Source organism: Pezoporus occidentalis, unplaced genomic scaffold, assembly GCF_034315485.1.
Source record: "Pezoporus occidentalis ecotype Australia unplaced genomic scaffold, CSIRO_AGI_Poc_V1 ctg433, whole genome shotgun sequence".
NCBI classification, from domain to species: domain Eukaryota; kingdom Metazoa; phylum Chordata; class Aves; order Psittaciformes; family Psittacidae; genus Pezoporus; species Pezoporus occidentalis.
Genome location: NW_026915762.1, coordinates 27,180 through 42,254, shown reverse-complemented (window position 1 = coordinate 42,254; position 15,075 = coordinate 27,180). Strand labels below are relative to the sequence as shown.

The 15,075-nt window shown below is 63.4% G+C and overlaps 1 protein-coding gene across 2 annotated transcripts in view; it reads right to left on the bottom strand.

Annotated features, from left to right (window-relative positions):
• The window catches only part of MROH1 (maestro heat like repeat family member 1), a 67,463-nt gene that overhangs the window by 48,291 nt on the left and 4,097 nt on the right, over positions 1-15,075 (bottom strand). For both annotated transcript variants that reach the window (XM_062634654.1, XM_062634655.1), the window contains exons 6-17: positions 10,336-10,487; positions 10,077-10,217; positions 9,255-9,347; positions 8,448-8,526; positions 7,181-7,294; positions 6,582-6,655; positions 6,181-6,300; positions 5,623-5,733; positions 4,634-4,778; positions 4,517-4,557; positions 1,099-1,240; positions 875-927 (exon numbers count right to left, since the gene is read on the bottom strand). In XM_062634654.1, the coding sequence (XP_062490638.1) occupies positions 875-927; positions 1,099-1,240; positions 4,517-4,557; positions 4,634-4,778; positions 5,623-5,733; positions 6,181-6,300; positions 6,582-6,655; positions 7,181-7,294; positions 8,448-8,526; positions 9,255-9,347; positions 10,077-10,217; positions 10,336-10,487 (1,265 nt within the window). The remainder of the gene's footprint in view (positions 1-874; positions 928-1,098; positions 1,241-4,516; positions 4,558-4,633; positions 4,779-5,622; positions 5,734-6,180; positions 6,301-6,581; positions 6,656-7,180; positions 7,295-8,447; positions 8,527-9,254; positions 9,348-10,076; positions 10,218-10,335; positions 10,488-15,075) is intronic.

Below are 15,075 nucleotides of genomic sequence, written 5' to 3'. Positions count from 1 at the left end.
ACCCATCACCATGACTGGCACCACCCATCACCACAGCAGGCACCACCCATCACCACAGCAGGCACCACCCATCACCATAGCAGGGACCACCCATCACCACGGCTGGCACCACCCATCACCATAGCAGGCACCATCCATCACCATAGCAGGCACCACCCATCACCACAGCTGGCACCACCCATCACCATAGCAGGCACCATCCATCACCACAGCAGGCACCATCCATCACCACAGCAGGCACCATCCCCATCACCATAGCAGGCACCACCCATCACCATAGCAGGCACCACCCATCACCACAGCAGGCACCACCCATCACCACAGCAGGCACCATCCATCACCACAGCAGGCACCATCCATCACCACAGCAGGCACCATCCATCACCATAGCAGGCACCATCCATCACCACAGCAGGCACCATCCATCACCACAGCAGGCACCATCCATCACCATAGCAGGCACCACCCATCACCATGACTGGCACCACCCATCACCACAGCAGGCACCATCCATCACCACAGCAGGCACCATCCATCACCATAGCAGGCACCACCCATCACCATAGCAGGCACCACCCATCACCATAGCAGGCACCACCCATCACCACAGCAGGCACCACCCATCACCACAGCAGGCACCATCCATCACCACAGCAGGCACCATCCATCACCATAGCAGGCACCATCCCCATCACCATAGCAGGCACCATCCATCACCACAGCAGGCACCATCCATCACCATAGCAGGCACCATCCCCATCACCACGGCTGGGGTGGGTGAGGGTCCACTCCTGCCCTGCAGCCCCAGCCCCACGCTGCTCGGAGCTGGGTGCTGCCACCCTCCCAGTGCCCCCCCCCAGCACAGGGACCTTACCAGCAGCAGCTCCTCCTCCCATTCCTTGTGGGACAGGGCCTGCTCCGTGCTCTCTAGGAGGAAGCACACGGCACACCCCGGTTTCTCATCCTCATCGCGCACAGCCGGCAGCATTCCCGGCAGGAATGATGGCACCAGGCTGCTCAAGCCGGAACCGGCACCTCCGGGAGCTGGGATGTGCTGGGAGCCAGCAGAGCCCCCCCCGAGCAGAGCCTGCCCCCCACCTTCGATGTGCTGCACCAGGACAGGGACCCTCTTGCTCCAGAGCGGGCCCAGCGAGGGGTGGATGCTGCCGTGCAGGACATGGAGCAGGCGCAGGGCGGCCGCCCCCCGGCAGGAGCCTGCGTGGGGCTGCGAGGACACAACCTGAGGGCATGGGATGGGACAAGGGCTGAAACACAGGGATGGAGACGGGGGGGGGCACGGAACGGGGTGGGAGGAAGGGAGCTGAAAGCTGCTCCAACCCCCGCCACTGGAGCAGGGTGCTCGGAGCCCCTGCGTCCAACCTGGCCTTGAGCAGGGATGGGGCAGCCCCAGCTTCTCCCTTCAACCCCTTCCAGCGTCCCAGCATCCTCAGAGCGAAGAGTTTCTTCCCTAAACCCAACCTAAATCCTCCTGTTTCAGTCTGAACCCGTCACCCCTTGTCCTGTTCCTCCAGCCCCTGATGAAGAGTATGTACGTACGTAAGGCAGAGCACCCAAAGCAAGCACCCGCATCCCTGCTTTGCTCCCTGCAGCACCCAGCACCCTCAGAGTGAAGAGTTTCTTCCCTAAACCCAACCTAAATCCTCCTGTTTCAGCCTGAACCCGTCACCCCTTGTCCTGTCCCTCCAGCCCCTGATGAAGAGTATGTATGTACGTATGGCAGAGCACCCAAAGCAAGCACCCGCATCCCTGCTTTGCTCCCTGCAGCACCCAGCACCCTCAGAGTGAAGTTTCTTCCCTAAACCCAACCTAAATCCTCCTGTTTCAGTCTGAACCCGTCACCCCTTGTCCTGTCCCTCCAGCCCTGCCAGGGATGGGGCAGCCCCAGCTTCTCCCTTCAACCCCTTCCAGCGTCCCAGCACCCTCAGAGCGAAGAGTTTCTTCCCTAAACCCAACCTAAATCCTCCTGTTTCAGTCTGAACCCGTCACCCCTTGTCCTGTCCCTCCAGCCCCTGATGAAGAGTATGTATGTACGTATGGCAGAGCACCCAAAGCAAGCACCCGCATCCCTGCTTTGCTCCCTGCAGCACCCAGCACCCTCAGAGTGAAGTTTCTTCCCTAAACCCAACCTAAATCCTCCTGTTTCAGTCTGAACCCGTCACCCCTTGTCCTGTCCCTCCAGCCCTGCCAGGGATGGGGCAGCCCCAGCTTCTCCCTTCAACCCCTTCCAGCGTCCCAGCACCCTCAGAGCGAAGAGTTTCTTCCCTAAACCCAACCTAAATCCTCCTGTTTCAGTCTGAACCCGTCACCCCTTGTCCTGTCCCTCCAGCCCCTGATGAAGAGTATGTATGTACGTATGGCAGAGCACCCAAAGCAAGCACCCGCATCCCTGCTTTGCTCCCTGCAGCACCCAGCACCCTCAGAGTGAAGTTTCTTCCCTAAACCCAACCTAAATCCTCCTGTTTCAGTCTGAACCCGTCACCCCTTGTCCTGTCCCTCCAGCCCTGCCAGGGATGGGGCAGCCCCAGCTTCTCCCTTCAACCCCTTCCAGCGTCCCAGCACCCTCAGAGCGAAGAGTTTCTTCCCTAAACCCAACCTAAATCCTCCTGTTTCAGTCTGAACCCGTCACCCCTTGTCCTGTCCCTCCAGCCCCGATGAAGAGAGTACGTACATAAGGCAGAGCACCCAAAGCAAGCACCCGCATCCCTGCTGCTGCTCCCTGCAGCCTCCAGCACCCTCAGAGTGAAGTTTCTTCCCTAAACCCAACCCAAATCCTCCTGTTTCAGCCTGAACCCGTCACCCCTTGTCCTGTCCCTCCAGCCCCGATGAAGAGAGTACGTACATAAGGCAGAGCACCCAAAGCAAGCACCCGCATCCCTGCTTTGCTCCCTGCAGCCCCCAGCACCCTCAGAGTGAAGTTTCTTCCCTAAACCCAACCTAAATCCTCCTGTTTCAGTCTGAACCCGTCACCCCTTGTCCTGTCCCTCCAGCCCCGATGAAGAGTATGTATGTACATACAGCAGAGCGCCCAAAGCAAGCACCCGCATCCCTGCTGCTGCTCCCTGCAGCCTCCAGCACCCTCAGAGTGAAGTTTCTTCCCTAAACCCAACCTAAATCCTCCTGTTTCAGTCTGAACCCGTCACCCCTTGTCCTGTCCCTCCAGCCCCGATGAAGAGAGTACGTACATAAGGCAGAGCACCCAAAGCAAGCACCCACATCCCTGCTTTGCTCCCTGCAGCCCCCAGCACCCTCAGAGTGAAGTTTCTTCCCTAAACCCAACCTAAATCCTCCTGTTTCAGCCTGAACCCGTCACCCCTTGTCCTGTCCCTCCAGCCCTGCCAGGGATGGGGCAGCCCCAGCTTCTCCCTTCAACCCCTTCCAGCGTCCCAGCATCCTCAGAGCGAAGAGTTTCTTCCCTAAACCCAACCCAAATCCTCCTGTTTCAGCCTGAACCCGTCACCCCTTGTCCTGTCCCTCCAGCCCTGCCAGGGATGGGGCAGCCCCAGCTTCTCCCTTCAACCCCTTCCAGCGTCCCAGCATCCTCAGAGCGAAGAGTTTCTTCCCTAAACCCAACCCAAATCCTCCTGTTTCAGTCTGAACCCGTCACCCCTTGTCCTGTCCCTCCAGCCCCTGATGAAGAGTATGTATGTACATAAGGCAGAGCACCCAAAGCAAGCACCCCCATCCCTGCTTTGCTCCCTGCAGCCCCCAGCACCCTCAGAGTGAAGTTTCTTCCCTAAACCCAACCTAAGTCCTCCTGTTTCAGCCTGAACCCATCACCCCTTGTCCTGTCCCTCCAGCCCCGATGAAGAGAGTACGTACATAAGGCAGAGCACCCAAAGCAAGCACCCCCATCCCTGCTTTGCTCCCTGCAGCCCCCAGCACCCTCAGAGTGAAGTTTCTTCCCTAAACCCAACCTAAATCCTCCTGTTTCAGTCTGAACCCATCACCCCTTGTCCTGTCCCTCCAGCCCCTGATGAAGAGTATGTATGTACATAAGGCAGAGCACCCAAAGCAAGCACCCGCATCCCTGCTTTGCTCCCTGCAGCCTCCAGCACCCTCAGAGTGAAGTTTCTTCCCTAAACCCAACCTAAATCCTCCTGTTTCAGTCTGAACCCATCACCCCTTGTCCTGTCCCTCCAGCCTCGATGAAGAGAGTACGTACATAAGGCAGAGTACCCAAAGCAAGCACCCGCATCCCTGCTTTGCTCCCTGCAGCCTCCAGCACCCTCAGAGTGAAGAGTTTCTTCCCTAAACCCAACCTAAATCCTCCTGTTTCAGCCTGAACCCGTCACCCCTTGTCCTGTCCCTCCAGCCCCTGATGAAGAGTATGTATGTACATAAGGCAGAGCACCCAAAGCAAGCACCCCCATCCCTGCTTTGCTCCCTGCAGCCCCTTCGGCTTCTCCCGGTCCACGTGGCACGAGGGATGCATGGCTCTGCACGGGTAAGGAGCTCGCTCCCAGGGTAAGGACCTGCTCTGCCTCCAGGCACTCACCAGCAGCCGCGTTGTGAGAGCGTAGGGCGAGGGGAGGTTTGCTGCAAAGGGAAGGGCAAAGGCATGAGACGGCCCCTGCCACGGGGCAGGATGCGGCCCCCCAAAGCCAGCGCTGACCGTTCACGTCGTAGCGGATCAGGGACGCGGTTTCGCCCTCCTCTTCCTTCTTCATGGCCAGGTACATGAGGCTCCTGCAGAGCGGGCTCAGGGCGGTGGTGAACTGGATGGGGGTGACAAACTCCAGCAGGTACGGCCACAGCACCTGGGGGGACAACAGGGGCAATGGGGCACCCATGGGCGCCCAGCGAGAGCCCGGCGGTGGGAGGGAGACCCTGCACCGGGGAGTGGGACCGGGAGGGAGAGAGCAATGGGAGATGGGGGGGGTCAAGGGGCTTCTGGGGGGGGGGGAAGCTCTGAGCCCCCTTCTCCAGTGCTGCTGCTCAAGGGGGAGCTCTCCCCAGCCTGGGCTCAGCTCCAGCAGCACCGGAGCCTCAGCCCCAGGGGGTTCCCTTCACTGAACCCCGGGATGGGCTGGGTGGAAGGGACCTCAAAGCTCCTCCAGTCCCAACCCCTGCCAGGGCAGGGACCCCTTCCCCTGGAGCAGGGTGCTCCGAGCCCCTGTGTCCAAGCTGCCCTTGAGCACTGCCAGGGATGGAGCATCCCAAACCTCTCCCTTCAACCCCTGCCATGGGGAAGAACTCCCCAAGCTCCCATCAACTCTTCCCTCTTCCTCCTCCTCCCATCCCTGCCTCCCTTGTCCCAAGGCTCCCTGCAGCCCCTTCAGGCACCGGAGGTGCTCTCAGCTCTCCCCTTCAGGAGCCTTCTCTTCCCCAGGCTGCCCCAGCCCAGCTCTCCCAGCCTGGCTCCAGGGCAGTCGTGTTCCATCCCTTGGACCATTTCCATGTTCCTCTTCTGGTCCAAGAGCTCCACATCCATCCTGAGCTGAGGACCTCCAGCACTGCCATGCCCCAGCCTCAGAGCAGCTCACGGGGATGGGACACACGGGGCCCAAACCCAACCCCTGCCCTGCTCCCGATGGGATGGGGACACTGGGACAGCACCACTCTCCTTGCTCCCCACAGGTGTCAGGGACTGAGCAGACTCACGTTGTTCATCCTGTCCACAGTGGTGCTGAGGAGGAAGAGGGTGTTGATGCTGATGCTCTGGACGCTGTCACTGCTGAGGTCCTCGGCATCCAGCGCCTGCTTCTTGGGGTGCTGGAGGAGAGGGAAAGCTGAGGTCAATGCGGAGGGAGCCCGATGCCCACTTCAGGGAGCGCACTGGAGGGCAGCAGCTTGACCCAGCCTGGCCGCATGGAGGCATCAGTGCAGCCCCCAAGCCTTCGGATGCAGGGATGCAGCTACCCAGGGGCAGCTCGGCCGGTCCCAAGGTTTCTCCCAGCTCCCCCTCGCTCCAGGGGCAGGACCTCACCACCCTCATGGGGAAGAGCTCCCCAAGCTCCCATCAACTCTTCCCTCTTCCTCCTCCTCCCATCCCTGCCTCCCTCATCCCAACCCCTCTCCAGGCTCCCTGCAGGCACTGGAGCTGCTCTCAGCCCTCCCCTTCTCTGCTCCCAGCCTGGCTCCAGGGCAGAGCCTCTCCAGCAGCTCCGGGGCCTCCTCCACGTCCTGCCCCATGGCCGGGGTCCCCCCGGGCGCACGCACCCCATCGGAGGCCAGGGCGCACTGCCGGACCAGGAACTCCACCATGGCCTCCCCGCCGGGCTGCTCCAGGTATCCGTGATGGGCCATGGCACTGATCACCTGCACCACGGCTCGCTTCACCTGCGTGGCGACAGCACCCATGAGCAGGGGGGGAGCACCCTCACCTTGGCCATGGGGTGCCACTGAGGCTCCTACCCAGAGCTTCGAGGGGCCCGGGCTCTGCCAGCAGCACCCAGGCACCGAGGGCTCAAAGGGGACCAGACCGGAGCCCACGGCCACAGCAGCCACGGGTGCATCTGGCACTGATGGGGCCGGAGGCTCCATAGGGGCTGGTGGGGCTCAGGACGTGCCCCAGACGGATGCCCTGCAGCGCAGCACGGACGCGCAGGAGCCCGGCTCACCTTGTTGCTGCTGTCTTGCAGGGGGAGCTTCATGGATGAAAGAATAAAGGGCTTTTTGATCTCCATCTGGGAGGCTGCAAAGAAACACGGGAGACTGAGAGCAGCTCCAGTGCCTGAAGGGGCTGCAGGGAGCCTTGGGACAAGGGAGGCAGGGATGGGAGGAGGAGGAAGAGGGAAGAGTTGATGGGAGCTTGGGGAGTTCTTCCCCTTGGAAGGGGTTGAAGGGAGAGGTTTGGGATGCTCCATCCCTGGCAGTGCTCAAGGGCAGCTTGGACACAGGGGCTCGAAGCACCCTGCTCCAGGGGAAGGGGATGGGGTTGGAGCTGGAGCAGCTTTAAGCTCCCTTCATCCCAACCCGTTCCACGACTGCAGCTCAGTGAAGACAGGTTCTGAAGCTCAGCACCTCCTGAGCTGCCAAGGACAGAGCCGCTGCTCCCAACACTCCCCTTCCCCTGCAGGGAGGGCTCTGTCCCTCACCCCTTCCGAGCCGAAGCATTCCCCTGCCCTGACCCTCCAGGCAAGGACGGGCTCAGCTCATCCCACTGGCCCCGGCCCCACGGGCAATGAGGGGCTCATGGGCTGCAGCAGGCAGGACTCACGGGCGCTGTTGATGATCTGCCTCATGATGAGCAGGGTCCCCACTCGGGTCCTCTCGTTGCTGCTCTCCAGCTTCGGGAGGAGGAAGGCCAGGACACGGTCCGGGAAGGAGCAGGCTGCAGGAGGGGAAACAGCATCAGGGGCACGTCAGCATCAGTGGGATGCAGGCACCGGAACCCCTACACGGAGACACCCCAGGTGTCCGTGCATGCCATGGGGCTGCGTGGCTGGAGTGGGGCCGGAGAAGGGAACGGAGCTGGAGCAGGGCCTGGAGCACAGGGGTGATGGGGAAGGGCTGAGGGACCTGGGGGGTTCAGATGGGGAAGGGAAGGCTCAGGGGGGACCTGATGGCTCCCTCCAAGTGCCTGCCAGGAGGATGGAGCCAGGAGGGGCTGGGCTCTGCTCCCAAGGAACAAGGGATGGGACAAGAGGAACCGGCCTCAAGCTGCCCCAGGGCAGGTTTAGATGGAGCTGAGGAACAATTCCTGCCCCAGAGGGTGCTCAGGCATCGGAAGAGGCTGCCTGGGGGAACGCCAGAAATAAACCAGTTTGGGGGCAGGAAAGTGGAGCAGCACCCGGGGGCATTGCTGGGGATGGGAGGGAGGCCGGAGCAGCGGGGAGCTGGTGCAGGAGCAGCAGCGGATGCGAGGCTTGGGCTTGGGGTGCTGCAGGAGGAGAAGCTCCCCAGGACCCGGCCCAGAACCACCCCCCCCCGTGCGCTGGGGGCACCCAGAGCGGGAGCAGCGGCGCTGGGGGGGGATCCTGCCCCTCTGCTGCGGGAAGGGGGGAGCTGAGAGCAGCTCCAGGGCATGAAGGGGCTGCAGGGAGCCTTGGGACAAGGGAGGCAGGGATGGGAGGAGGAGGAAGAAGGAAGAGTTGATGGGAGCTTGGGGAGTTCTTCCCCATGGCAGGGGTTGAAGGGAGAGGTTTGGGATGCTCCATCCCTGGCAGTGCTCAAGGGCAGCTTGGACACAGGGCTCGGAGCACCCTGCTCCAGGGGAAGGGCTTGGGGTTGGATGTGGAGGAGCTTCAAGCTCCCTTCATCCCCAGCCCTACCATGGCTCCATGGGCTGGAACCAGGACAGCAGCCACCCCGCTGCCACCACAGCTGAGAGATGCCCCCTGTATCCCCGAGGCCAGAGGGACCCAAGCCCTGCTGCCCCACGCACACCTCCTTGGGCAGGGGCAGGGGCAGGGGCAGGGGCAGGAGGCAGCGCGGAGCACAGCAGCCACGGTGCCCCACACCGCCGTGCCCGGGGACCCCCTTACCCAGCACAGTGAAGCACCGCAGGACCTCGGTGTGGTTCTTCGCCGTGAGGGGCACTGCGGGCTCTGCAGGAGCACAGATCTGGGGGGGGAACGGGGACACGGCCGCCGTCACCGGCACCGTGAGGACCACGGGGCCCTGCCGTGGGCTCCGCGGCTGCGCCCCACATCCGCGCCCCACAGCCCCTGAGCAGCCCCTGCCGCCAGCACCACGGTGGGGCCCAGCTCTCAGACACCAGGGGTCCGGGGTGTGCTCAGGGGCAGCCTCTGCCATGGACCCGCCACACTCAGGGGCACTGAAACAGCACCGGAGCTGGGGGAGCAGAGCATGGAGGGGGGGATCCTGCCCCTCTGCTGCGGGAAGGGGAGGGCTGAGAGCAGCTCCAGGGCATGAAGGGGCTGCAGGGAGCCTGGAGAGGGGTTGGGATGAGGGATGAGGAGGAAGAGGGAAGAGTTGATGGGAGCTTGGGGAGTTCTTCCCCATGGAAGGGGTTGAAGGGAGAGGTTTGGGATGCTCCATCCCTGGCAGTGCCCAAGGGCAGCTTGGACACAGGGGCTCCGAGCACCCTGCTCCAGGGGAAGGGGTCCCTGCCCTGGCAGGGGTGGAACTGGAGGAGCTTTGAGGTCCCTTCCACCCAACCCAACCCATTCCATGGCTCGGTATCGGATCCACCTCGGGACACCAGAGCCCGGGAGCTGGGATCACCACTGCGGGACTCAGCCACGGGCAGAAGCAGGAGCAGGGGGAGCCTCGAGCCCCACAGCCCATGGGCAGGCTCCAGCCTGGGTGCCACAGCACCCAGCCCTCACCTGGGGGTGCAGGGTGCCCAGGAGGGGGTCGAGCTGCACATCCAGGCTGCGGCTGCCGATGTTGACGGAGGCCTCCAGGATCTGGCACAGGCTCTGCTCAGAGAGAGACCGAGGGGGGGGTCAGGAAATGGGCCCCAGGTGGGGCAGAGGGTGCTGAGCCCCATGGGACATCAGTGCAAGGGAGGGAGCATGAACCCGGCAAGGCAGCAGCAGCATCCGTCTGCCATGGGGGGGACAGTGGGGAAAGCTCAGGCTCAGAGCAGCCCCAGAGCCTGAAGGGGCTGCAGGGAGCCTTGGGACAAGGGAGGCAGGGATGGGAGGAGGAGGAAGAGGGAAGAGTTGATGGGAGCTTGGGGAGTTCTTCCCCATGGCAGGGGTTGAAGGGAGAGGTTTGGGATGCTCCATCCCTGGCAGTGCTCAAGGGCAGCTTGGGCACAGGGGCTCCGAGCACCCTGCTCCAGGGGAAGGGGATGGGGTTGGAGCTGGAGCAGCTTCAAGCTCCCTTCATCCCAACCCATCCCATGACCCCATGAGACAGCAGCAGCCGGCTCCATCCTCCTCATCCCTGGGCACAGGCACCCAAGGCTTGGGCTCAGCAGCACGAGGGCCCACGATGGAGGGAGGAGGAATCTCACATGGAAGAATCAGCTGGGGTACCAGCTCTAAGGTAAGGACTAAATCTGCTTCGCTGCTCCTGCTTGCACCCACTGCTTGGGGGGGGGCAGAGCCCTGCTTGGTGCCCCCCCTGCACCCCTGCAGCACTGCGCGCCCCACGGCAGCGGCTGCAGGGATGTGACCCCCAGGGCTCCCCGAGCTGCTCACCTTGGAGATGGAGAAAGCCTCCGGGTGCTTCCTGTAGAGCGCGAGGATGCCTGGGATGAGCTTGGGGAGCTGCTCCTCCAGCCGCTCGGCGGGCAGGAGGTGGCTCATGGGTCCCAGCGCCTCCACCACGGCCAGCCTCAGCTGGGAGAGAGACCCAGCGTGAGCAGCGTGGTCCTGAGCCTGGGGGGGGGGCTCTGCAGCCCTGGAGCTGCGACGCTCCAAGGGCAGCGTCCCGAGGGAGAACCCCGGCGCCCATCACCTTGGCCTCGCGGTGCTGCAGCCAGCTGCTGAAGAGCACCTCGTAGGCACTGAAGAGCTCGTTGGAGAACGTGTCCTTCCTGACCGTGGGGTCCGGGGCCTTGTCCAGGTTCGCCAGGTACTCCTGGATGCTCTCACTGAAGTGCTGCAGAGCTGCGGGGAGAGCCCAACCGCGCACACTGGGTGCTGCAGCCGCACCAGCAGCCCAAGGGATGCAGTGCTGCTCCCCGACAGCACCCCAAGGGATGCAGTGCTGCTCCCCGGCAGCATCCCAAGGGATGCAGTGCTGCTCCCCGGAAGCATCCCAAGGGATGCAGTGCTGCTCCCTCGAAGCACCCCAAGGAATGCAGTGCTGCTCCCCGGCAGCATCCCAAGGGATGCAGTGCTGCTCCCCGGCAGCATCCCAAGGGATGCAGTGCTGCTCCTCGACAGCATCCCAAGGGATGCAGTGCTGTCCCTGGAAGCATCCCAAGGGATGCAGTGCTGCTCCCCGGCAGCATCCCAAGGGATGCGGTGCTGCTCCCCGGCAGCATCCCAAGGGTTGCGGTGCTGATCCCCGGCAGCATCCCAAGGGATGCAGTGCTGCTCCCCGGCAGCACCCTAAGGGATGCAGTGCTGCTCCCCGGCAGCACCCCAAGGGATGCAGTGCTGCTCCCCGGCAGCATCCCAAGGGATGCAGTGCTCTCCCTGGAAGCATCCCAAGGGATGCAGTGCTCTCCCAGGCAGCATCCCAAGGGATGCAGTGCTGCTCCCCGGAAGCACCCCAAGGGATGCAGTGCTGCTCCCCGGCAGCATCCCAAGGGATGCAGTGCTCTCCCTGGAAGCATCCCAAGGGATGCAGTGCTCTTCCAGGCAGCATCCCAAGGGATGCAGTGCTGCTCCCCGGAAGCATCCCAAGGGATGCAGTGCTGCTCCCCGACAGCATCCCAAGGGATGCAGTGCTGCTCCCCGACAGCATCCCAAGGGATGCAGTGCTGCTCCCTGGCAGCATCCCAAGGGATGCAGTGCTGCTCCCCGACAGCATCCCAAGGGATGCAGTGCTACTCACTGGCAGCATCCCAAGGGATGCAGTGCTGCTCCCCGACAGCATCCCAAGGGATGCAGTGCTGCTCCCTCGAAGCACCCCAAGGGATGCGGTGCTGCTCCCCGGCAGCATCCCAAGGGATGCGGTGCTGCTCCCCGACAGCATCCCAAGGGATGCGGTGCTGCTCCCCGGCAGCATCCCAAGGGATGCGGTGCTGCTCCCCGGCAGCATCCCAAGGGATGCAGTGCTGCTCCCTGGCAGCATACCAAGGGATGCAGTGCTGCTCCCTCGAAGCATCCCAAGGGATGCAGTGCTGCTCCCCGGCAGCACCCCAAGGGATGCAGTGCTGCTCCCCGGCAGCATCCCAAGGGATGCAGTGCTGCTGCCTCGAAGCATCCCAAGGGATGCAGTGCTGCTCCCCCGCAGCATCCCAAGGGATGCAGTGCTCTCCCTGGAAGCATCCCAAGGGATGCAGTGCTGCTCCCCAGAAGCACCCCAAGGGATGCAGTGCTGCTCCCTGGAAGCATCCCAAGGGATGCAGTGCTGCTCCTCAACAGCATCCCAAGGGATGCAGTGCTGCTCCCTGGAAGCATCCCAAGGGATGCAGTGCTGCTCCTCGACAGCATCCCAAGGGATGCAGTGCTGCTCCCCGGCAGCATCCCAAGGGATGCAGTGCTGCTCCCTGGAAGCATCCCAAGGGATGCAGTGCTGCTCCTCGACAGCATCCCAAGGGATGCAGTGCTGCTCCCCGGCAGCATCCCAAGGGATGCAGTGCTGCTCCCCGACAGCATCCCAAGGGATGCGGTGCTGCTCCCCGGAAGCACCCCAAGGGATGCAGTGCTGCTCCCCGGAAGCATCCCAAGGGATGGGGATAGGACGGGACCCTTCCCAGCAGGCACCCACAGCAGAGGGATGCCCTGCCCACAGAGGCAACTGCGGGCACCCAACCGCAGGGACCCCATGGGGCGCCCCACAGGAGCCTGTGTTTGCCCCACGGCTTAGTTCTGCCTGCGCTGAGCAGCGAGGGGGGCCAAGAACCACAGGCCTGGAGGCTGCATCCCAGCCATGGGAGCCCAAGCTCTGCTCCTCCTGAGGACCGGCCCCGGGACCAGAGCGTGGTCCTGCACAGGATGCTCCTGGCTCGGATGAGGGGCTCAGCCACAGAGTGCAGGGGCACCCATCTGCCACCTCCAGCCCCTGAGAATGGCTTTGCATGGCTCCAGAGGCTCTCCAGGGCTTTATGGGGCTCTCCAGGGCTTTATGGGGCTCTCCAGGGCTTTATGGGGCTCTCCAGGGCTTTATGGGGCTCTCCAGGGCTTTATGGGGCTCTCCAGAGCTTTATGGGGTTCTCCAGGGCTTTATGGGGCTCTCCAGGGCTTTATGGGGTTCTCCAGGGCTTTATGGGGCTCTCCAGAGCTTTATGGGGCTCTCCAGGGCTTCCTGGGGCTCTCCAGGGCTTTATGGGGCTCTCCAGGGCTTTATGGGGTTCTCCAGGGCTTTATGGGGTTCTCCAGGGCTTTATGGGGCTCTCCAGGGCTTTATGGGGTTCTCCAGGGCTTCCTGGGGCTCTCCAGGGCTTTATGGGGTTCTCCAGGGCTTTACGGGGCTCTCCAAGGCTTTATGGGGCTCTCCAGGGCTTTATGGGGTTCTCCAGGGCTTTATGGGGCTCTCCAGGGCTTTATGGGGTTCTCCAGGGCTTTATGGGGTTCTCCAGGGCTTTACGGGGCTCTCCAAGGCTTTATGGGGCTCTCCAGGGCTTTATGGGGTTCTCCAGGGCTTTATGGGGCTCTCCAGGGCTTCCTGGGGCTCTCCAGGGCTTCCTGGGGCTCTCCAGGCTTTTGTCACATTCCCTGAAGCTTTGTGGGGTTCCTGGGGCAGCCAAGACATTGCGAAACAGCAGGAAAAGGTCTGAGCTGGAAGCACCCAAGGGCTGAAAACACCCCCTTGTTTTACTTCATAGAACCAGGGGATGGGTCGGGATGAAGGGAGCTTAAAGCTGCTCCAGCCCCGGCCATGGGCAGAGACCCCTTCCCCTGGAGCAGGGTGCTCCTGTGTCCAAGCTGCCCTTGAGCACTGCCAGGGATGGAGCATCCCAAACCTCTCCCTTCAACCCCTGCCATGGGGAAGAACTTCCCAAGCTCCCATCAACTCTTCCCTCTTCCTCCTCCTCCCATCCCTGCCTCCCTTGTCCCAAGGCTCCCTGCAGCCCCTTCAGGCCCTGGAGCTGCTCTCAGCTCTCCCCTTCTCTGCTCCCAGCCTGGCTCCAGGGCAGAGCTGCTCCAGCCCCCCAGGACCCACTCCAAGGGCTCCAGGTCCCTCTGGTCCCCACTGCAGGAAGCAGCCTGGGGCTCGCAGGGTCCATGCGGGGCCATCAGGACCCAGAGCCCATCACCGCAGAGCAGGACCCAGAGCCCATCACCACCGAGCACCAGAGCAGGACCCAGAGCGCCAGAGCAGGACCCAGAGCCCATCACCACCGAGCAGCAGAGCAGGACCCAGAGCGCCAGAGCAGGACCCAGAGCCCATCACCACTGAGCACCAGAGCAGGACCCAGAGCCCATCACCACCGAGCAGCAGAGCAGGACCCAGAGCCCATCACCACCGAGCAGCAGAGCAGGACCCAGAGCCCATCACCACCGAGCACCAGAGCAGGACCCAGAGCCCATCACCACCGAGCGCCAGAGCAGGACCCAGAGCCCATCACCACCGAGCAGCAGAGCAGGACCCAGAGCCCATCACCACCGAGCAGCAGAGCAGGACCCAGAGCCCATCACCACCGAGCAGCAGAGCAGGACCCAGAGCCCATCACCACCGAGCAGCAGAGCAGGACCCAGAGCACCAGAGCAGGACCCAGAGCAGGACCCAGAGCCCATCACCACCGAGCAGCAGAGCAGGACCCAGAGCACCAGAGCAGGACCCAGAGCCCATCACCACCGAGCAGCAGAGCAGGACCCAGAGCCCATCACCACCGAGCAGCAGAGCAGGACCCAGAGCACCAGAGCAGGACCCAGAGCAGGACCCAGAGCCCATCACCACTGAGCACCAGAGCAGGACCCAGAGCAGGACCCAGAGCCCATCACCACCGAGCAGCAGAGCAGGACCCAGAGCCCATCACCAGCAAGCACCAGAGCAGGACCCACGAGGGGTGAAGCAGGAGGTGTGGATGGGGGGGATCGCATCCTGCTCGGGGCAGGGGCACCGCTGGAGCTCCCCCGGCGCAGGCCTGGCTCCATCAGGACCATGGGGGCACAGGAGGGGCTCAGGGGCCCCGCTCCAGCTGCAGGGGGGCTCCTCTGGGACCATCCAGGAGCGCCAAAGGGCCCAAGGAGACACCAGCAATGGGGGTCACTGAGCCCGATGCAGCCACGCGAGCACACCCAGAGCAGGAGGAGGAGGAGGAAGGGGAGGAAGGGGACAGGAGCAGCCGCGTTTCCCCCCTCCCCGGTCCATGTGGAGCCGCAGCTCCGAGGTGCTGAGTCACTCCCTGACCTCTTCCCGCATCCCGATCGGGCACACGGCTCCATCCGCCTGGCACCGCACCAGCACAGCCGGGGCCGGAGCTGCAGCACCCCCAGGGCTCAGCCCCCGTTTCCCCCCACGGCTCAGGCTATGGGGAGGGCTGGAGGGGGCAGCCCCCGGCATCACGGAACACCAGGGACTGATGCGGCAGAGGGGTGCAGGGGGTGCCCGGCTCACCCCAGCACCTGACCCCCTCCG